We start from the raw sequence: 23,299 nt of genomic DNA, 5'->3' as shown, positions 1-23,299 counted from the left end.
ACATAGCTACACACTTTCATTTACATATTGTCTGTGTGGCTATCATACCAGTGTCAGCTGGTGGCCACAGAGGTTGTATATACGGCCCACACAGCCTAATCGTTTACTCTTTGGCTCTTGAGGAAAAACGTTGACTGGCTCAGTGTCAAGAATGAGGCTGTCAATACAATAGTTATGAACTACACATAGCTATTCAAGTTAAAATTTAAGTTAATAAAAATAACAATAAAATATTCAGTTCCTCAGTCACATTTGCCACATTTTAAGTGCTTAATAACCATATGTAGCTAGTAGCCAACAAATTTATAGCACAGATATGCAACATTTCAATTATTGCAGAAAATGTTATGTTGGATGGCACCAGTCTAGATCTTAAAGATATACATCTATGAAAAGATGATATAAAGTTAACTCAAAATGCCAAAAAAATATTGACCTGTGCTGCAAATGTGCTGAAAGCAAATCCGTTGCAACACCAGGTATCTAAAAGGAGAGAAACAGAGCAAAATAATAGTGGGAACATATTACAGATAATACACCGAGATGGGAAAAAAATGTCACATACTTTAGTGGTTAGAGAAGAGATTTTTGTGTTATTATGATTTTAGTATGGCCAGCGACTTGGGAATATCTGTTTTCTGCTCTAGTGATTATCCTACCCTTTCCCTAACTCTGTGAAGAACCAAGGGTTTTATTTGCAAGGATATCTAATGAAATTAGAATCCAACTTTATTAATAGCTATGCAAGAGCCCTTGTATTACTGTGCAGAGCTCTCTGGTAAAGCTTAGCTAGAGAATACAGCTTAGGTCCAAGGCCTTAGTGGGGCTTCTGACTTGCTCAAATGAATTTCATTCTTGGAACGTGTTGACTCAGATGGGTCTGCTGGAGAATGTGAGGGATAGATCCCAGGAAAGAACCCAAATGCACATGTCTATTTTGTCATATGGAGAGAGAAGAGAATAAAGAGAGAACAGGTCAGTGTGGGTGTTAACCTTTAAGGCATCTGGTTACAATATTCAAATCACCACTTACTCCTCCCTTATGAAGGATAATCTCAGTGTTTATCACACTGTGGGATGTGTTTCACTTATGAGTTTAAAAATTAATTTAGAAAGAGAGGCAGCCACTAATTTAAAAAATGAATTAGGGGAAGATATAAAAATCAGAGTTCATCTCATATAGTAAAAGTAACTTTTGTGTTAGTTTAATACACCTGTATTTATATGGTGAGTTGTTTCATGAAATTTATTTTTGCATAGATCATAGAAAAAAATATTAGAAGACCATGGATTTTACTCAACCAAACATTATGTAATGGGCAAATACCTTGTATAAACCCCTAGAAGATGGTATTCACCCTTATGCTTGCTATTTGCAAATCGTTAGTAAATTAAGTATTTATCTAAGAGGAGTTAAAGAAAATTAAAATAGTCTGAGAGAAAAAAATAAAAAGAAATTGACAATGCCCACCAAAACTATTTTAATGGATTCAAAGACTACTACGTGAAAGAAAAGACCAAATAACAGAAGTTTCAGGAAGGCAGATACTTTCCTTGCAAGAGAACTCTAGAAGAATTATTCTGCCTGCTGAGCCTGACCACGTGGATCTAGAACACCTTGTCTGAGTTCACATGTCTAAGAGGAAATCACTTTTCCTTTCCTGCATGCTATTCCTTCAGCATGACCTAGGTATCATTGAAAAGTATTGCTGTCCATCTGTTCACCCAGTCTATAAATTTCAGGTGTCTATGATCTGCCCTTCCTCCTCTTCTTCTATTTCCCATTTGTCATTACTTACCAAGTCCTGGGTATTTTATTTCTCTATTACTTCTTGCATCATAACCCCATCACATGCCCTGTTCACCCCTGGCCTTGTTCTCACTCTTCCATGTTGTCTTTCACATGTGGGCAGGGCCATTCAGGCCCTTGATAATGGTGGTTCCCTATTTTCTATAGAGTAAAGTCCACTGTTTAGCATAATATTCCCAGTTCCTTCTTTTCAGATTGCATGTCTTACCCTGTCTTCTTTCATGTCTTCATGTGTCACCTGGAAGTTGGAGTACTTATCATTTCCTGGACATGATGGTCAGCTTTCTGCCTCTGCCCTTTGTTCATATTGTGCCCTTTGGAAGGATGCCTTCCCTCCCCACCTTTCTCTGCCAGGTGAAATCTTCATTGTTAGAAGTTACTCTTCACTGAAACCTCTGATCAGCCCTAGGAAACTCCCCCAACAGAACGTAATCATTTCTTTGTCTAGTTTATGGTATTTGTCATTACCTGTGTTGTAACACTTATCATATCATATAGAGGTGGCTGTGTGGGGACTCTCTTCACAGTAACTCTGAGACTCAAGAGATTAGTAAATGCATGGTGTCACCACAGAATGGTGCTTCAGAATCTTGGCTCTGTAGTCAGATGGACGTGGGTCTATTTCCAGATCCCACCACTTAATGATTGTGTAACTGCAGGCAAGTTGCTTTATCTCTCTGGACCTCTGTTTTCTCTTGAGCCCGATAATAGAACGTGTAGCATTGTTGTGAAGGTGAACTGAGAGAATCCATGGGAAGTCCTCGTACTTCACCTTGACGCCTGATAACCACTTACTAGGTATTATCTAGTGAAAGCTCACTTTTCCTCAGGGTTTCCCCATGGTACTCCTATTATGTCACTGAAATGGGACCATTACATTATGTTTGACATCATTTTGTTTTTCTAGGAAGACATATCTCACAGGGTCATTGTAGGAACCAGCTTTTTAAGAGTTATATATGTTAAACTATAAATAGTGATTATAAACATTTTGCTTGGTTTTGAGTTCTTGAGGATGGTATATAGCTGTGATCCTCAAACTCTTCTCCTGAGAGGACACCAGTGCAAAGGTTACCACTACAAAATTAGAGTTTTTGCCCAAATTATAGTAAAATAGTCAATAGAGGGGCACCTGGGTGGCTCAGTCAGTTGAGCATCTGACTCTTGATTTTAGCTCAGGTCATGATCCCAGGGTCATGGGATTGAGCCCTGCATCAGGATCCATGTTAAACATGGAGCCTAATTAAGGTTCTCTCTCTCTCTCTCTCTCTCTCTCCCTCCCTCCCTCCCTCCCCCCTCTGCCCCTCTCCCGTCCCTCTCTAAAATAAAAAAATAAAAAATAAATAAATGGATAGACTGTCTTGATGTTACTTTGTTGTTGTTTTCTGCTTCTAATTACAAAACCACCGATTTCTACCAAGTCCTAGCAGTGAAAAATAGCACATTATTATTATTAATGCAAACTGGAAAGCAGCCCATTACGCTAAGGTTGCAGTGTTGTATACTGCTACAGCACCTGTATCATTAAGGTAACACAGTACAGAGAAAATAATATAGTACAACATAATGAAATGTAATATGCTACAAATACTCATATTTCTCTACTACTCAAATTGCTTTAGTTCATACGATGGGATTAAACATCATCAGTGTCTCATTGTCTTTTAGAGTATTGTGTCCCACTAAAAGTATGCTACTTGAATAAATTTAAAAGCACTGAGACATACCACCTATAAAACAAAGGATGGTTTGTAATACAAAGTTTATGAGCTTAAGTGTAATTTTAAAAAGTTTTTAAAATAGGTATCTTGTTTACTTCATATTTTCAAATAATAGTGTGATGTTTTTTTCCCTCTAGTATATGTTAGTATATAGCTCAAAGAGAAATCACTGTTGTATTTAAGGTTTCATGTTTTGCTTTCAGGTTGATTAATCATACAAAGAAACTGATGGAGAAGGAAGAAAAGTTGTGCATTAAAATTCTCCAGACTTTACGAGAAATGCTAGAGAAGAAAGACAGCTTTGTGGAAGAGGTAATATGGTTTTAATGTTTAGTATTTGAAAATCAAGTAAAATTTCTAGAATACTGTAACCAATGAATTACACAGGCTATGATACGATTGCTTGTATTACGTACTGATGGCATGTGTACTCAGATGAATTAGATAATCTCAGTTTTTATGGCATTCATCTTTCGTGTCTGCTTTGAATTGAGAAAAAAAACAACTAAGATTAGAATGGCTAAGTATTTGGGTTATTTGTTTTATTATATTTTATCTTGAATATGTGTATTGTTCTCATGTAGACCAATGACCTTTTTTACAATGAACAACTGAGATTCATGATTAAAATTTCGTATAAAGTTCTGCTGAGTATTGAAATGGCCCATGCACTTGGGCACATGTTGATCTTTTATTGTAAATAATTGTCTGTTCCATTTTCTATAATGTTATGCCAGGTATTATAAAATAATATTATTTTTTATAAGCGAAATAGTATGTTTCTATTCTTACCTGTATTAAGTATTGCACAAATGATTCTCAGGGAGTAGAACTTAGAGATAATAATTGTCATTCTGTTATTAAAAATGACAGCTCAGGTGCTCATTAGGAGATAGCTAGCAGCATGTTTAATACCCAAGGTGATACACTTAAGTATAAAATATAAATCCAGAGGAGGTTTTTTTTTTTTTTTTTTTTAAGCTAGCTACCTATACCTATAACTCTTAGGTATTGAACAAAATGTGTACATGTTCCTTAATAACTTTTGGTATGATTCCATAAATACTCATCATCTGATATATTTAAAATTGGAAGAATTTATTTATTAATTTATGTATATGCTATCTAATTCCAAAAAGATCATACGGTAGTTTTTTGTTGTTGTTGTTGTCGTTTTTAACTTAGTCCATAGAAAATAAATGTAATGGCATCTTGGGTATTCATTGAAGGGGTATAACTTCAAAATACTCCATTTGAATCAGAGGCTTGCTTTATACCCAAAATGATTCTTACTTTGCATTAATTCTCCTCATCATTTCATCTATCTTTGGGAAGCAAATTATGGAAATAAAGGTTGTTAGTGCTATTTTGGCAAATGCTTCTATGACCTAGGACTCAAGAAAAATGCTCATAGGTCTGAGTTTTTGGCATACTTGTAAAAAATGGTAAATTTCAGACTTCCTTGTTGTCTTTTTCCAGTTCCTTAAAATATTGCTCTAGATGGTTTGATTTTGACTGAAGTACTAGATCCTAAATAGAAAAATGGGGTCAATATAAATTTTTGACAGAGGAGTGAGGTTTACGGTAATAGTAACTTGTGGTCAACAGGAGATACATGATAAGAGTTGCACTTTTATGTAACAGATTATTATTGAACTATTCTCAAGGAAAATAAGAAAGAAATCAAAGAAGATTTTACTTTGACTAGTCAAGAGTATTTGAGTGTATCTCCCAAACCACCCTAGAATAAATCATGCTGGCGCCTGTTCCTCCTTTCCATTCCCACTGCTCTCACTGGTTCAGGCTTTCACTGTCCCTTGCCTACAAGACTCCAGTAGTCTGCCTCTCTGAGACAGAGCTGGAAGGGAGGCAGAGATGCTGTTTTCAAAAGTCCAAGAGGCGCCATTGACATATTATGTGAATGGCACCACCAGGACATAGCCTTTAGGGAAGAGTTAAGATGAGAAAGGCTAGTTGGGCTTATTCACTCAGTCATTTAACACATATACTGTGAGCCATATTAAATACTGGTTATTGTGCCTGGTCACTGGGGATAAGGAGATGAGTGACACAGCTTGCCAAGAGCCACTGCACATGCCACAGCTCACATGCTAGACGACTCCTGGAATAGTCTGCAGAGATCATAAAAGCCTTTCAGAAACTTTTAGGGGCTCCGCACTGCTTTCATATTCCAGACTCTCTCTTATGTCCCTAGTGCTTTCTCCCCCCACCCTTCCTCATCCATTTACCTCCAGAAATCTGTGTTAATGTGTGCCTGACATGTCCCTCAGGCTTATCCTGCACTGAACATTTGGAATCATGTATTGCTAAGATCCAGACAAACCTCAATAACTCCTAGTGATATTTTTGTGGAGGAGCTCTGATGGGTGGTACTTATCAGTTGTTCCAGTCAGCGACGATGACTTTCTCAATAGAATTACCAAAATACATTGTGCCTCTCTTTTATGACACTTCAGGCTATTTTTGAGTATGTAGCCCAAGTATTTATAAATAATGTCATTGAGACCCAGAGAGGTTATGTGATTTGCCTGAGGTCACACAGCAAATTCCAGACCAGGACTTAAATTAGCTCAATTATTCGTGTCAGTGGAGGGGAGTTAAATGATTCACCACTCTGGGTGAAATGACTCTCGCGATAGATTCAGAAAATGATCAAAACTATTATTTTACACTCATTGTGTGCTCTCAGAAAAAAAAAAAAAAGCCTGATTATCAGTAGCAGGATCATAGGCTGTTTTCATGATTGTATTAGTTTTCCATTTACCAAAAATTTAGTGGTTTAAAATCACACAAGTTTATTACCTTATAGTTTGGGAGGTCAAAAGCCTGAAATCAAGGTATTGGCAGGGATACATTCTATCTGGAGACTGTAAGGGAGAATTTCTTTCTTTGCCTTTTCTAGTTTCTAGAGCCTCCTGCATTCCTTGGCTTGTGACTCAGTCCTCCATCTTCAAAGCCAGCAACATTGCATCTTCCAACCTCCCTGGCTCCCAATGACCACCACATGCTCTCTCTCAGATACACACACTCCATTGTCATATCTCCTCTTATTCTGACCCTTCTGCCTCCCTCTTATACTTAGGCTTATATCGGACCCACCTAGATAATCCAGTATACTCCCCCTATCTTAAGATTCTTAATCACACCTGCAAAATCCTCTTGCCATGTAGCATAGTCACTGGTTCTGGAGGTTAGGACATAGACACATTTGTGAGGGCCACCATTCACTATATCACAATGATTCTTTTACTGACAGTGAGAAATGACATGTAGTACATAGATGGAGTGTTTACTTGTGGCTGATTAAAATTTCTGGGTAGGACAGTATAAATGTAAATGAATGTAACAAAAAATGCTTTGAATTTATAGCCCTTTGCTGTTTTCAAAGTATTTTAAAATACTTTGCTACCTTTGGACAGCTCTAGAAATACGTGGGGCTGGTGGTGTTCTCTCCACATATGTAATGTGGAGACACTCGGAATGGTGTGAAGTTACAGAGGGTACCTAATATCTTGTCTAATATCTGGATTTCTACCATCAACTGTTTTTCTACTATCTGTGTATCAAAGCATTTCCAAAAGATCTCTCAGAAGTCAAAACAGCAAATTCATACCAGGGTTTTTCACACTAGCTATCCTAATACAGGTTTCCTCTGCTATCCCAAAGTGAAATGTTCTCTAAAACCTTTCATAGGCCAAAATGGTGTAAAACAAATAAGCGATTACCATTAATTAATTAATCGATTTTAAATGTTTATTTATTTTGAGACAGAGAGAGAGAGAGAGAGCAGAAGAGGGGCAGAAAAAAAAAGGGAGAGAGAGATTCCCCCACAGGCTCGACACTCAGTATAGAGCCCAACGCGGGGCTCAGTCTCACAATCTTGAGATCATGACCTGAGCCGAAATCAAGAGTCAGATGCTGAACTGACCGAGCCACCCAGGCACCCCTGCACCATTAATTTATATGGAAATTTTTTATGCATTCCTAGACCTAAAATATAGTCTCTGTAAGGCTTTTCTAATACCTCAGGGCACACCTTGCTAACGAATGCACAGAATAAATAAAAACAAAGCACAGGTGCTCACAGACACAACTCAAAATTCTGGTGACTTCATGTTGCGATGCTGAGTGTGGTTCCCAGGGAAGGAGCTTGGTGGGGCCATTCCCACTGCTTGAGGTCCCTGCTGCCTCTATAAGAGCTGTCCAGCTCTCCAGCAAAGCAAATGTTGAATGCCTTTTTTGCTTTTGCCTTTTGTTGTAGAAATGAAAATCTTCAGAGTTCTTTCAGTTAGCAAAAACAGGTACTAATATAGGTCTTTTATAAATGCAAAGTGATGTGCCATGAATTTGCAAAAAGTGCAGGGATACATTTGAGACTCCACCTGTTTAAATTTAAAACCTTAAAAAAAATCACCATTTACATTTATGTTTCTTTGGTCTCTGATATCCGAAGTAGTGTCTGTTTGTGTAGCTGATAAAATTAAAATAAAATAGAACAATGAAGCACAAATTTACTTCATGGTTGAGTTTGATGGCCTTTGAAGCAATTTCCAACTTTAAGATCTCAGTTTTCTGATTTTATTTGCCTTCTCTGTATGATATATTTAAAACAATTTTTTAAAATGTGTATTTACTTTTGAGAGAGGAAGAGAGACAGAGCACGAGTGGGGAAGGGGCAGAGAGAGAGTGAGACACAGAATCCGAAGCAGGCTCCAGGCTTTGCGCTGACAGCAGAGAGCCTGATGTGGGGCTTGAACGCATGAACTATGAGAGCATACCCGAACCAAAAGTGAATGCTTAACCGACTGAGCCACCTAGGCGCCCCAATTCTCTGTATGATGTATTAAGTAGAATCATCATGTAATTACATTTTATGTGGTAGTCAATTATTTAAAAACATTTATAATTTATAATACTATGATTGCAATTCCTAGATGAATTTTACTTAGTATTGTTCCTTGTTTCATGTTTCTTAGTTTGTGCCAAAAATTTGAGAAATACGATGGGCAATAGCTTGAAGATTTCCAATAGACTATTATAAGTAGAGGAAAATTTAATTTTCTGTTATGTGTGTCTCTGTGTGAATCATCTAGTGATCATACATGTACCATATGTTATAGTATAAATTATAGTACTTATTTTTATTGAAGGATAAAACATGAAAATTATATATAAAAAGTCCTTAAAGGGAAAAATTACTAGAGTTTTATAAAAATTCCATGTAAGTATTGTTTGTTTAGGTGATTCTGGTAGGAAAGCAAAAAACAAATTACAAAAGATATAATTCTAACAACCTTGAAATCCCTTTGGGATTGGTCATGTTTGGAAGCATTTTACAGGTAACTACAGCTGATATATTTATTTGCATTGAAAAATATGTAGGGGTGCGTGAGTGGCTCAGTTGGTTCAACATCCAACTTGTTTTTGTCTCAGGTCATGATCTCACAGTTTGTGGCTTCAAGCCCTGCATCAGGCTCAGTGCTGACAGTGTGGAGCCTACTTGGGATTCTTTCTCTGCCCCTCCCCCACTCACACGGGCATGCTCGCGCTCTCTCTCTCTCTCTCTCTCTCTCAAAATAAATAAATAAAAACATTTAAAAAATAAAAAAATAAAAACGTATGTTGACAATCTGGGGAGAGAAGCAAGAGAAGGAATGTTTTAAAATGGCTTTAGGGCAGTGAGATTTCAAATGTTCTCGATCCTTTAAGCCATTTTGTCCCACTCTTATTTCTATGACCTCTCTACCACAAAAAAAGACATAACTCCATAGCATATGTGTGCTGTTGAACAGAGCAGTGTAATTATAGCACCACACCATTATTTTGCATATTTTTAAAATGTTTATTTATTTATGTTGGGGGGAGGGGCAGAGAGAGGAAGAGAGAATCCCAAGCAGCCTCCATCTGCTGATAGCACAGAGATTGATGCAAGGCTCAATCTCATGAACCATGAGATCATGACCTGAGCCAAAATCGAGTCGGATGCTCAACTGACAGAGCCAGCCAGGCGCCCCTGTTTTATGTATTTAAAGACGTTTCAGGGTCTATACCTGAGTAAGCATTTACCTGAGGTGGTAATGGAGATACAAGCTTTTGTGGGTTGGATAGAGGTGAGCTGATGAGGGGGAGCAGGAAACAAGAAGGACTTTGTTCAGAGGATTGGTTTGGTTTAAAGATTTTTTTTCTTCATCTTACACTCTTTAGTATACATGTCCATTAAGATTTATAGAGCATTACAAATTATTCCTCTCATAAAAAATATATAAATCATAAATATAGATGTCTATAAGCTCTGATCCTAAATATATAACATGTAGCTTCTGTAGTTTAGAACTGGAAAAGGTAATGAGTCCTGAAAGTATTTGCTGATAGCCTGTGGAACTGGTAAAGTTACTTTACTTAGGCGGCAGTCAGAGAAGTTGACCTACGTGGAATGCCAGTCATAATTTCCCCTGAGAATATATTGCTATCTACTCATAAATTACACTGACATACATATAATCTACAGGACAACAAAGATATTTTAGTCAAATTCAATATTCTTAAAATGTTCAGGTTAAAATGCCAGTATCCTTGGAATTAATAGAAATTTCCTCTATAATAGCTATGGAGTGGTTTTAACCACTGGTTTTTATAAATGGGAGCAGCCCAGCATTTATCAGGAGCTTACTGTGTATCAGATCCTGTTCCTGATCCTTTATATGTATTATCTTATTTTCATCTTCAAGCCCATGTTATAGGAGGTCCTCTTACCTCCCTTTCACTAGTGAGGAAACAGGTATGGAGGATAAGGTCACACATCCAACAGGCGGAAGAGAGCTGGTAAACCAGCCCAGACATTTTGGCTCCTGAGCTCACACTCTTAATCAGCATATTGGAGCCACACAAGTTATATGACTTATAATCATAACCTTTTATTTTCTCAGATATTCAGCTAAATAAAATGAGTTCTTTGACATTATTCTTGATAAAATTTGCATACATATATACTGGAAAGCATAAGCCTTTTATTCAGTGAGCTGCTAAGGAAGAGGCTTGAGATTTCAGACCAAGTTGATTGGGAACAGTTTATGACACAATAGCTGTAGGGTTTTTCGGGTTTTATTGTTACAGGCCTACAGATCAGTATCAGAGCTCCCCACATCCCACCCTGTGATCATGGTCTGAGTTGTTAGTACCCTGAATATTATATTTAAAAGTTCTAAACAGTGCTTTATAAGATGACCATCATAGGCAGCCCCTTGCGGAAATGTGGCATTCAACAAACAGCACAGCATCTAATTGAGAGCTGTGATCTTTACCAATGCCCAGGTGGGGTAGGTGGTATTTACACATTGAACAATAATGGCAGATAGTGGCTTCTTGATTTAAAAGTTGGTATCTGGAGTGATATGGAATAAAGGTCTTTAAGAAATGTTGCCTTCAATTATTTTTAAGATATCTTCCATCATTTTTTTTAACTCTAAAATTTACTGTCAGCTGAGTTAACAAGAATTTATTCTTTCCCTCAGCAGGAAAAAAATCATTGTAACTAATCTTTTATTTCATATTTTGAGGAGCAGCAAAAAAAGAATAAGGAATTATACCAAGGAGCTTACCTCCTACTTCAAATATGCAGACCTGTCAGTCTCGGCAGTAATCACATTGTTGCAAATTTATAAATTGTATCAAGCTACTCTTATCATAAGAGTCTGTGCAGAATCATTCACCTACTACGCACATACTAATTTTAGTCTCTAGCAGGCAAATAAACAAATTTAAGTAGAATTGCTATACAGAGTGCACAATAGCTTAAGAATTTGATAATAACTGTTTTGCTAGGGGAAAATAAATTTCAGTTTTTAGTATCAGCTGTGTTTTGTAGACTTTCTTACTAAATACATTTTAGAGGTGAATGCAACTTTTTTTTGCAATGTTCTAATGCTGTTTTAAACTATGTACATACAAGAAGTGATGTTGCACACATACTATTCTATCTTAATCATTCGTATGTTGGGAGTGTGTGTGTTATTTAAATATAGATAACTAGATGGTTGGAAATATGAAAATATGTTGATGTCTCCTTAAAATAAGAGATCTTTTTAAGAACATAATTAATATACTCTTTCACTTTGGAATCTTGATTATATTTTCATCTAGGCAATGATCATTAAGATGGACATAAAAGCAATAATTGTTTATGGAAATTTACTTCTTTCAATTGCTGAGCTGGCTGGTGACTGGTTAAGCTATGAAATTGCTAAGTTTACCCAATTATAGTCATTATAACCTCATTGTTGCAAAAATTTATAAAATTCTTTTTTTTTAATTTTTAAATGTTTATTTATTTTTGAGAGACAGAGCATGAGTGGGGGAGGAGCAGAGAGAGAGGGAGACACAGAATCTGAAGCAGGCTTCAGGCTCTAAGCTGTCAGCACAGAGCCTGATGCAGAGCTCGAACCCACGAACCATGAGATCATGGCCTGAGCCGAAGTCAGATGCTTAACCGACTGAGCCACCCAGGCGCCCCTAAAGAATTTATAAAATTCTTAATTACACCTTGTCTTTACTTTTCTGTTTTAAAATCTGACAGCATTGCCTCAGTAGTTTTTGAGATATGCTGTGATTCTGTAGGGATCAATGACTAAAATATCATGATGAAAACATTATCAGTACTCAAAATTTAGCCAACCATTCATTGCTTCTAGTAAGTGTAAGACATTTGGTAGTTAATGATTGTAGATGAAAAATGGTATTGTGATTAAAGAAAAGAAAGAAGAACAAAAAGAAAAACACATGAAAATTAATATATTATGAAACTATGATGCTAGTTCTTTCCACCTAAATCTAAGTTAAACAAATTTTCAGGAAGCATTCCATGATTGGTTTCTTATAACTCCATGTTATTCTAGTTTATGAACATTTCAGCTCTTATAAAATCCTATCTGTCTTATTAGCATAGAACCTTTATTATCATGCTTTATGAAGGTTTTTTTTCTTTATGTTGTTATTTTAAATAAACTAGAAACTCCTTGATAGGCATATCTATCTTATTCATCTAGCCTATGTATAAGATGTATAAGATGAAGAAATGTCCAGAAGGCCTTGAGTGCTGAGATTCTTTGAGGGTATGGTTGTGTATCTCTCTTCAGTCCCACTCCATTCTCCATAAAGTGTTGTACTTATTGAGGGCAGAGACTGGTGATCTTATTCACTGGGGTATTCCCATTGTCTGGCATTGTTCTCTGCACAGAGTCGTTGCTCAATAAATGTTCATGGACTGAGTTATTTGCACATGGTAGCAATAAATGTTATCGACTACTGCAAGAACAATGCATTGATCTTCACTAGTGGTATCCAAGGAGTAGCTTCTAGAATTATCACTTCAAGTTTCACTTTACATCTCTTTATAGGCCAGGAAATAGATTTCTTAATAGTTGGCATGCAGAGTTGGGCCAGCAGTGGACAGAGCAATGGCAGAGAGGGCCAATGAGTAGATTATCTTGCAGCCAGCACTATGTTGGAGTGGCTGTGACATTCTTGTTGCTGTCTGACTTGGAAAGCAAAAGGAGGAGTGGATGCAGGGTCCCCAGACCCTGCACAGTAATGATGGAAGCTCAGCCAAGGGAGGCTGGAGCTAAAGAAGGATGACCAGATCTGGAGGCAAGCAAATGGAAGGAAGGCTCCAGCCACTGTGCTTCTCTTTCAGGAAGGGCTGAAAGGGACCCAGAAAGAACTAGCAAGCGACTCAGGCTGCAGAAGAAGCAGGAAAAGCCCCCTGGAAAACCAGGGGAATATGGGAGCAACTGGGGCTCTGGAGAGAGGCTGAGGCCCAGTCATCCAAACCGGGACATTGAGTGAGTTTAGCTAGAGTAATTAGCTGCAATGTCCAGCTGTGATCTCGAGTAGCATCAGGATCTCCTGCCACGGGGAAAGTTGGTGTTTTGCGCTGCTCTGTGTTGTTCCTATCATAAGGAAGAAAAGGGACATAGAAAGGTTGTGGAGCAGATTGGGCCTGATACATGTTACCTTTTCTATCAGTACGTTTATTTCTGGACTCCTATTTGAACAGGTCCTCAGAGACGGGGTGTGTGTGTGTGTGTATGTATATGTGTGTGTGTGTGTGTGTGTGTGTGTGTGTGTGTGTGCATAATCTGTATGTGAGGTACTAAAGCTACATTATTATTATTGATGTTGTTGTTACTTAAGTTTGCTGACTGTGCATCTCTAGGGAAGCTATTTGCAAAGCAACAATGTGTGTGCTCTTGGATCCCCACTGTAACTCTCAGAGATAGGAAAGTAATTTTTAATCTCCATTTTATAGGAAGACTAAGGCCCAGAAGGTGCAATGATCTAGTAAGAACCATACTGTTAGTAACTGACAGAACAGGGATGTGAATCAAGGTTTTCTGAGTCTACTCTACATGTGATGCTTCTCCACATGGCAGAGAATTAAGTAATGCTGGGGAAAATCAATTATAACTTAAATTTGCTTTTACCTTTTGAAACCACTATCTGAGGCTTTTACTTCTTTTATAGGAGTTTGAATCTGAGGGCTCAAGAAATCTTAAAATAAAAATATTAAAAAAGGAAATGTATTCTTATCAACTTTTAGGTACATGCTCTAAGTAATAGTAACAGCTAACCCTTGTATGGTGTTTACTATGTTATAAAAGCCAGTTGCTTGCATAAATACTTTACGATGTTACTTCATTTAACTCTCATTAACAACACATTGAGGAAATTGTAGCACAGAAAAGTTAAGGATCTTGATCAAAGTCACACAGAAAAAAAGAAAAACGGATGAAAACTGGGCATCTGGCTCCAGGGCTGGTGTTTACCATCACTATGTCAGACTGTCTTCATTCTATCCTGGTATCAATTTGCAAAGCTGTAGGGCTGTCACCCGTGGCTTTCAAAGGAAAATGATTTTCCTGTTTAAAATAACACCCAAAAACCTTAAGATATTTCTTGTGTGTAATGATTTTGAACATCTACTGTTTACTGATTTTTTCAGGGTAGGCTTGGTTTCTGCACATGCTGTCTGGTGCTTGAAAATGAAACAACACACAACATTTTGAATACTTGCAGATTGCTCAGCGCAACTGTTGGGTTTCTCTTTACTTAGTTGTTCCTGACCGTTGGCTGAATTTCTAAATAAAATGCAAATTATAGACTATACTAGTTCTTCTGTTCTGGAATAGGGAAAACCAACATGATATGTTAATGAACACAACATAGCACCTTGGTATAATGAGTTGGTGGCACGAAATCCAAATGAGAGCATGTGGACAATTATAATCAGATCAAATACTTTTAATTAATATCAGTTAGATGGCGGAATGGTGAAGATAGTGACTCAGGGACATTCAGTTAAATTCTGCCCCAAGTATTGCATTGATTTCGCGCTCAACATACCAGAGTGTAGCGATCAGGGAAGTACTTGCCGAAAGGTAAGTGGCAACCAGCAATAATCTCACACTTGGGCACACCTTTGAGAAGGGTGCTTGCTTTAGGCTTCTCACTACCTACCACCATGGTGTGTAGTCATTTATTCATCTATACGTTCAATGAATAGGCTGCACTGTGTGCAGACTGGCTGAGTCCCTCATCGCCTTGATAGAGTTAGACACGACCTCTGGCTACTGGTTGCTCACTCTCTTGAGAGAAGCGGCTGGTATCAATTCTACCATGCTTTTACCCATCAGTGCACAAAGGGTAAGCACAAAATCCTTCCAGGCCTGGCCCCAGTGGATACTGGACACTGCCCCGACCCTGCCATTTCTGTCCTCCTCAGTCTCTCAGACTCTTCTTCTCCTGCTCTGTCCTATTCAGGAAATGCTCCTGTGTCCTGAACTTCTTCAACTGGTCCTTCCACCTTCTTGCTTTAAATGAAGACTCACTCTCCATGAAGGCCTCCTCGCCTTCTCAGCTGCTCTGTCAAAGAGTGTTTCTTTCTTATGTGAAGAGACTTGGTGTCCCTCTTGCTTCTCCTTGTTCCTCATAGCCTGATTCCTCTGCCCTCTTAAAGTCCAAAACTCCTTTGAGGTTAAGCCTCTCTCACTGTATCACCCTGGCATCTGCCAACATCCTGGGCATTCCCTCTCCCCCACCCAGGACTTTGGAACCTGGCGCACATTCTGTGTTTTGGTTTCCAGACCTGCTATCATCAGATGGGACTTTAGTTCTCATGGGCTGTGTTTCCCACATGCTGGCTGCTTCTGACCTTCTCTTCTCCATGTCCATCACCCACATCTTCTGTAACACCTTGAAGTTTTCATCACCAAGAACTGCTTCTTTTCCACCATAGCCAATCCAGGCATCCCACTGGCTGGCCTTTACTTTCTCCCGTTCAGCGTCCTTGTTTGCACCCATTATGACTATCCTTTTACCTAGTCAGATCCACTGACCCCTCTGAGTTCCCAGTTGCTCAGTCTGCTCCCTTCTTCTGCTTATTAAGCCTAGATTTCATAGTCACAAGTCCAGCTCTGGAACAGCTGTTTAAGACCAGGCAGTAACAAAGAGTCCCAACAAAACAGCATGGGTGAGGGGAGGAATTGTTTTTCGTAAGAGAATCAGAATGTGGTTGCCAAAAGATAGTAGAAAGGATGCCAGGGGGCCAAGACACAACCAATGACCCCACCAATTTCTTCTGCAATTTCTTCCTGACAGATTGAGTTATTTAGATTATTTGAGTTATTTGGCTCGTTTTCTGTTCATGTTCCACGTCAACCATGTATGCCACTTCTTTCCAAATGAAACCAGAAATCTTGGCTCAAAGTTCCCATACAAAAAAAGCTTCTCTACTCCACTATATACACAGGCACTCTGTGTTCTCCAAAATTGAAATGACTGAGGATATCTTTTCTCAAGGCTGAGAAAACATATGGACGAGAGTATGCTACTTCTCATAGTCTGCAGCCTTTTGACAAGACATCTGCTACAACATTTTTTGTTCTTGCATCATGGACTGTTGTTTGCCAATTGTTTTCATAAATATTAATCCTTGAAATCTTGACTGACATATAAGTTGTTCCTTTTTGGTTTCTTTTCTTCTTTATATGCACCATCTTTAAATAATTGTGTCACAATATAATAAACAAGGATTTTCTTATGAAAAATGCCTATTTTAAAACTGGAAGCTAAAATATCTAATTAAAAAACTTGTGTTTTCTCTCCTCATCTTCTTCTTCTTCTCCTCTCTCTCTCTCTCTCTTTACATTTGAATTCCCCTTGCTTTTCCTTTACTTAACTAAGTGATTTATTGCTGTTGGAATACTGCTTCTGCATTAATGTTGTAGTCTTTCACTTCAGCTCTTAGAAGTACCTCAGGAAGACATTTAAACTTAACTTCCCCAAGCACGTGATTGATTTAGTCCCAAGGTAGTTGACTATTCCTTCTTAGTCTGATATTAGGAGCGCTAGAGCTAGGTCAGGATTTTGAACTGGACTATGAATCGCCTAGTAAATATGTTTACTAGTGGCAGTCAATGCATGTTAATTTCTACTCATACGTTTGCATGAGGAGATAACTGAAAAGTCTGCGATGGAAGATACAATGAGCACTTTCCACTGAGCACACTTTCCACTGTTGACAAAGTTTAATTGTTCTCTACCATGCTCCAAGTAGCACATATAAAGAACTGTAAGTGCTATATGCAGCTTTGTGGGGGCCCATTTTTATTATGCATGGTATTTCCTGACTTATTTTACTATTACCTCTAAGAATCAGTAATTCAGCACAGTTTAAATTGTTTCAATTATTTCTCAATTAATAAATCAACTGAAAAAGCAAAATCCTTTCCTATAGATACTTGATTGTAAGGCCTGTTAGCATAGTCATGTGCGTGAAGCCATGGACAGCAAACACATCTGGTGCTTAGTTTAGAGGGAAGTTTATTTGAAAATGATGCCGTTGGATCTTCTGTCCTCAGTGAACTACCTTTTCAACATTGAATTCATCTTTGTCTTTACAAATACATTACGAGGTCTCTTTACAAGATCTTGAGAGGAATGCTTCATGGTCAGGTTTTCATAAGAGGCTTAGTTGTTTTTATTCATTTTTGTTTTAAATTAAGAGTACTCCATTATCAAAGGAGAGTTAATAAACTGGAAACTATAGTCGCTTATCAATGTGTGATGAAATTGTTTTGTCCTCGGCTCCATCTAGAATCCTGTAAAATTATATTTAGAGTAGAAGAGATTTTCATATTGTGCTATCTCTAGAGGCTCTGTCAGGGATTGGGAATGTATCTCACAGTTGAGATCAAGCACAGTTTCCTCTGAGGTCTATTGGCAAGAGTCAGCTCTCTCCTACATCTGCCATTTTCTGAGAATAAAATGAGATTCACATGTTTGCATACCATCTTGCTAATCCTTGCCAGGGATACTTTCTGGAAAGAGCATACTGAATATTTCTGCTGTGCCTCTATTTTAGGGAGAAAAGAGAATCTCACAAAAATTGGGAGCTGTTCCGGGATTGGGCCAGAAGTTGAGGAGTAGATGCAGGGCTCATTCCAGGGAGGCTGCTGCTGGGGCAGCTAGTGATTCCATGCAGGTAGGAGGATAGAGGTGTTGAACCCTGTTCCGCCATGTCAGAGATTAGCACCAGAGAGAGGATTATTTGGAGAGAAGCCTGGCCTCACTTGCATGGTTTCTGTCAATGACCAATACCTATTGAGTGTTATATCGCACTCTGTGGTAAGACACAAAGGAATGAAATGATACTGCCTGTATTCGTTTTCTGTGGCTGTCATAACAATGAACCACAGACTGGTAAACAACAGAAATAAGCTGTTTGGGAGCTCTGGAAGCTAGATGTCCAAGATCCAGATGCCAGCAGGGTTGGCTCCTTATGAGGGAAGAATGTGTTCCAGACTTCTCTCCTTGTTTCTAGTCGGCCGTCTTCTCCCTGTGTCTTCGTGTGGTCTTCCCTCTGTACATTTTTCTGTGTCCAAATGTCCTCTTCCTATAAGGACACCAGTCATAGTGGATTAGGACCCACCCTAATGACCTCATTTCAATTTAATTACCTCTTCAAAGTCTGTCTCCAAATACGATTCTGTTCTTTGGTAACAGGATTTAGGACTTCAACATGAAGTTTTGGGTGATGCAATTCAGCCCGTAATACCACTTCAGTCTTTCATCTACTCATAGATAAGATATGTGCAAATGTTTTCTGTGTGCTTCTCCTGTGCTCATTTTGTTGAGGGCAGTTAAATGCCCTGAGCAGATGGCTGGCATCCACAGAGATTGAGGCAGTTACTTCTAAACTTTATTATGTAAGTCAGTCTAAACCAACACAGAAACATAGAACAGTGATTTTGCTTTTCTCTTATTTATAACTTAGACTGATGTTATAAGAAAACAGTTGATTGGCATAAAAACTCCGGGGGCACCCGGGTGCCTGGGTGGCTCAGTCGGTTGAGTATCCAACTTCGACTCAGGTTATGATCTCATGGTTCGTGGGTTAAGCCCCACATCAGGCTCTGCACTGACAGTTTGGAGCCTGCTTGGGATTCTCTCTCTCTCTCTCTCTCTCTCTCTCTCTCTCTCTCTCTCTTTCTCTCTCTTCCTCTCTCTCTGCCCCTCCTCCACTTGGGCTCTCTCTTTCAAAATAAATAAATAAAAACTTAAAAAAAAAAGCTCCAGTGACACCGAGAAGTACATGGGTAGATGTTTGAGAATAAAACTGAAACATGTAGATCTGACTGGTTTTGAAAACAAAAAATGGGAACATTTGATAAAAGTTTAATTTTAGTATTTGTGACATTCTTCAGCTTTGGGCCATCTCTCAATAGCATAGTCCAGTTTATTTTCTGAGCACTTTTCACAAGTGTGTCAGCACAGTCATGAAAAATGGCAAGTTTCAGATACAATCTTCGGAGTTTCTGTATTTTTACAAGTTGGGTTAAAAAAATTATTCTGGGCTACTGTTTTGGCAATTTATCATTGTATTTCTCTCAGAGCAAAATATACGCTTAAAATCGTTCACTAAAAAATGTACCTTTTCTGGAGGAGGGCTTCGTCTATTTACAAATATTTGTAAACTATACATGCACAATTTTACTATTTAGTTTGCTAAGTGACCAGTTTTTAAAATGTTGTTTCTGGGACACCCGCGTGGCTCAGTTGGTTATACATCCAACTTTAGCTTGGGTTATAATCTCCTGGTTTGTGAGTTCGAGCCCCGCATTGGGCTCTGTGCTGACAGCTCAGAGCCTGGAGCCTGCTTTGGATTCTGTCTCTTCCTCTCTCTCTGCCCTTCCCCTGCTTATGCTCTTGCTCTCTCTCTCTTTCTCTCTCTCTCCCTCCCTCCCTCCCTCCCTCTCAAAAATAAATAAATAAACATTAAAAAAAGTTATTTCTAATACCCACATAAGGCTAAAGTGAATTTTAAAAGAAACGTGGCACAAACAGGGACACTACTTTAAGCCTAGTCTCAATGCCTTATTCTTTGCACCTGTATGTGGGAGATAACAAAATAATAAGTTCTCATTATTTTAAGAAAGAAAATGACTCAAGTTACAGGGCTAATTACTTTTGTAAATACCCTAGTTTATAGAATATTTTTCTGTTATTTTAAGGTACCATTGCTTTATTTTCTTAGGTGCAAAATTTTCCTGCTTCTTATATGTTTTAAACTAGTTCTCTCATACCAACAAAACTAGGACAATCAGCGTCAGAAAAAGAGAGTTCAGGATACATTCCAGACTAATTCCTTCCGTCCTCCAACAAGTGACTATTTGCATAGCCAAGTTAAGATTATTGATCATTTGTGTTTTGATGTAGGAATCATCTTTCCCATGAGATTTTAAGTCATTGGTTACTTCACTAGTTTCTCGAGGAAAGGGAATTTCATGGGTCGTTCAGACATACGCTTATGTAAATGCAGTAAATGTGAGACATAGAACTTGGTAGCAGGAAATCAATGGTGTAAGTGAGAAAATACCACCTGTAAAAATGAGACTGAAGTTCATTATTCTGGAAGTGGAGAGTCCGTTGAAGCCATATAAGAATAATAATCATCAGAGTATTGTTAGAGATGTATCACGAAGCCAAGGGGAGTGGAAAAATCCAGAAGCAGTTTTAAAAACCAGTATTTCTCTAAATTTGGTTTTTACTTCAAGTTGATACACATGACCAGTATGTGGTAAATGGTTAGAAGCAGGTTACAGAATTTAATGTGAAAATCATTTGTTGGATTTTATAGTTCAGTGTTGGCATTTTCTGTGCATTTATTGAAATGTCTTACACACTTCATGCTCTGGAGTGTTACACATGTTTGTAGTTCACATTCGCCTCAGATATTTCAGTGAGCAGAATACAATAAGGAAAATTAGAAAAGCCCAATGAATATTTATGGTGATCGAAGGGAGCCACACACAGAAATGAAGTTGCTTGCTTCCCAGACATCTATCTTTCATTTTATTCTTAAGGGTATTTAACAAAAAAACAATTTGTTGCCGTCGATTTATTTTACCAAATATACTAAGATTTCAGTGGCTATATCCAAACCTAAAAATGTTGATAGTTCAACACTAAAAGTAGGTTTAAATTGAATCATAAAATGTTTACTCTTAAAAGGCTCATTTTTGGCTTTTATCTATCATCAGCTCTTTGTTGGATGTAATTTTTATGATTTCATATTTATAAATTGGATGGCATTCATTTGGAGAACCCAAAATGAGAAAATAAAATATTCCTGGAAAGACGTATTCTTTTTTTTCTCTGAATGTATTGTTGTAGTCCCATGTAGATAAACTACAGTGTTTGACAAGGCTACATACCTGTAGCCTTTCTATCCAGAACTATATTCTTACCATTTAAGAACCTAGTAGGGGGGTATTTAAGGTTGAGATCGACCCCAGAGATTCCCACACCAAGCACAGTTCCTGACTTAGGGTAGAAGGCAGGAGACATTGTGTGTGGAGGTTCTCGCTGTGTGGATTCCTGTTGTTCTTGGCCCCTATAGGCGGGCTAAAGAATAAGAGTCCTCCTACATTTACTCCTGAACAATCAAGAAAGAAAAAAGTCTCCAGGATTAATGGTGAAAATGATCCTCAGCAAATAATATCATCAGAAGATTATTAACATTTGGCAACACAAAAATGAAGTTTCCATCACATAACCATGAACACAAAAGAATGACCCAAATAATTTCAAGTATTCTGTGGCCTCTGGGTCTTTGTTTTTGTAAGGACTTCAGAACTACAAATTCCAGAACAAATGATAGGGAAATTAGCTGGTATTCTGACCCCATATGAATGAGAAAACAAAGTATCATCTATGGATTCTCGACTATACAATACTATTAAACATTAACTTAATCAACCTGACTCTGTACACAGACCAAATATGGCATTTAAGGTAACCTTGTACAATGTGAACAGCACTGGTCTGGGACATAGGGGCTCTCTCTGTATCATTACTAGCTGTGGGATCTTAGGCCCCTTGGCTCTCACCTGCTTTACCCATCAAGTTAAATGAAAAACCCAAACTGAACCAGATATCTTCTGAGGTCCCTTCTCTCATGTTTCTCTGACTTTCCTTCTGTTTTCTGGATTTAGATTCTGAGTGTGACTAAACAATAAATAAAATTCTATTCAGAAGTAGCAGAGGGTAGACTTAAGCTTCCCCCCCCCATCATAATAAAAATTTTATTAAGCTGCTCCCCAAGATTATAATAAAAATTATAATAAAAATTTATTGAGATATTTAATCCTCATGATAGCTGTATCAGATAGATGTCATTTCAATCTCCATTTTATAAGCGACAGAACTGAAGTATAGAGATGTTAAGTCATTTGCCTCAGGTTGCACAGACAGGCCCAGGTGACCCAGCTGGGATTAGAACCCAGGCAGCATGGTTCATAGGATCTTTGCTCTTTAATACTAAGTTACTCTGATGCCTGTCTTTGAGCAAAAGCAGGGGAAGGAGAAAAGTGATAGGGGTTTGTGTTTCATGTGAGCTGTTAAGGCAATGTCTCTTTGACACATAATATTTGAGGGAGGTATTAATAGAAAGATGAGTCAAAAATGACTCTAACGAGTGTGGACCAAATAACTGGAAGAATGGAGGTGCCATTTATTGTGAAGGAGAAGACCATGGGAAGAGCCTTACTTACCCTGTGCCCCTGGTGCTCAGCACAGCGAATAGGTATATTATGGAACTGAACCGGTTCAGTGCAGAATTATTCCTTCTCCTGCCAGGCTTCCTCAAATGAATACAGAAAGCTAAGGCAATGAATTCTAGCCAAGACACCACGTCCCCTTTACAAGGTATTTTGAGCATGCAAGTGGCAGCAACATCAAAAGGGAAAATACAGTTTTAGTTTGGAGGGAGATAGACTTTCATGAGTGGCGAACCTGAATTTAAGATAGGTATGTAACAAAAAGTTTCACTCTTCTACAATGCGTTGAGTGATTTTGAGCAGGATTTCGGGGACTGGTGAAGAAATGTTATTCCAGTACAGCTTCTTTCTTGGGGCTTTCATAAGGATGGACATTGTTATAATAAGTGACTAAGGAAGAATTTGGAAGAGGATGATAGGATAGACACTATTTCCTGCGATATGTGCAGTGTTCCTAGAACAGGCAAATGTGTTGGATCCTATGATTAGCTTTGTAGCTTCCAAAGAAAGTTCAACACCCTGTATAGCTCTAATTCAAGCTACTGTTAGTATTAGGGCTTTGGGAAGCTCTTTGAGTCACGTCCCTCTCCCAGGATTTGGAACAGTTGAGAGACAGGAACCATTCAGATCAAAGT

The 23,299-nt window shown here is 38.1% G+C and overlaps 1 protein-coding gene across 5 annotated transcripts in view; it reads left to right on the top strand.

The window, feature by feature from the left end:
* Positions 1-23,299, top strand: part of ITPR2 (inositol 1,4,5-trisphosphate receptor type 2) — a 500,503-nt gene that overhangs the window by 270,564 nt on the left and 206,640 nt on the right. For all 5 annotated transcript variants that reach the window (XM_047065390.1, XM_047065392.1, XM_047065391.1 and 2 more), the window contains exon 37: positions 3,735-3,843. In XM_047065390.1, coding sequence (XP_046921346.1) covers positions 3,735-3,843 — 109 coding nt within the window. The remainder of the gene's footprint in view (positions 1-3,734; positions 3,844-23,299) is intronic.

The sequence above is a fragment of the Lynx rufus genome, unplaced genomic scaffold (genome assembly GCF_022079265.1).
Source record: "Lynx rufus isolate CCGP_SWC_20201006 ecotype Redwood Valley unplaced genomic scaffold, mLynRuf1.p SCAF_7, whole genome shotgun sequence".
In the NCBI taxonomy this organism is placed as follows: Eukaryota; Metazoa; Chordata; class Mammalia; order Carnivora; family Felidae; genus Lynx; species Lynx rufus.
Note: the sequence above shows the minus strand (reverse complement) of the source record. Positions and strands in the feature narration are given on the sequence as shown.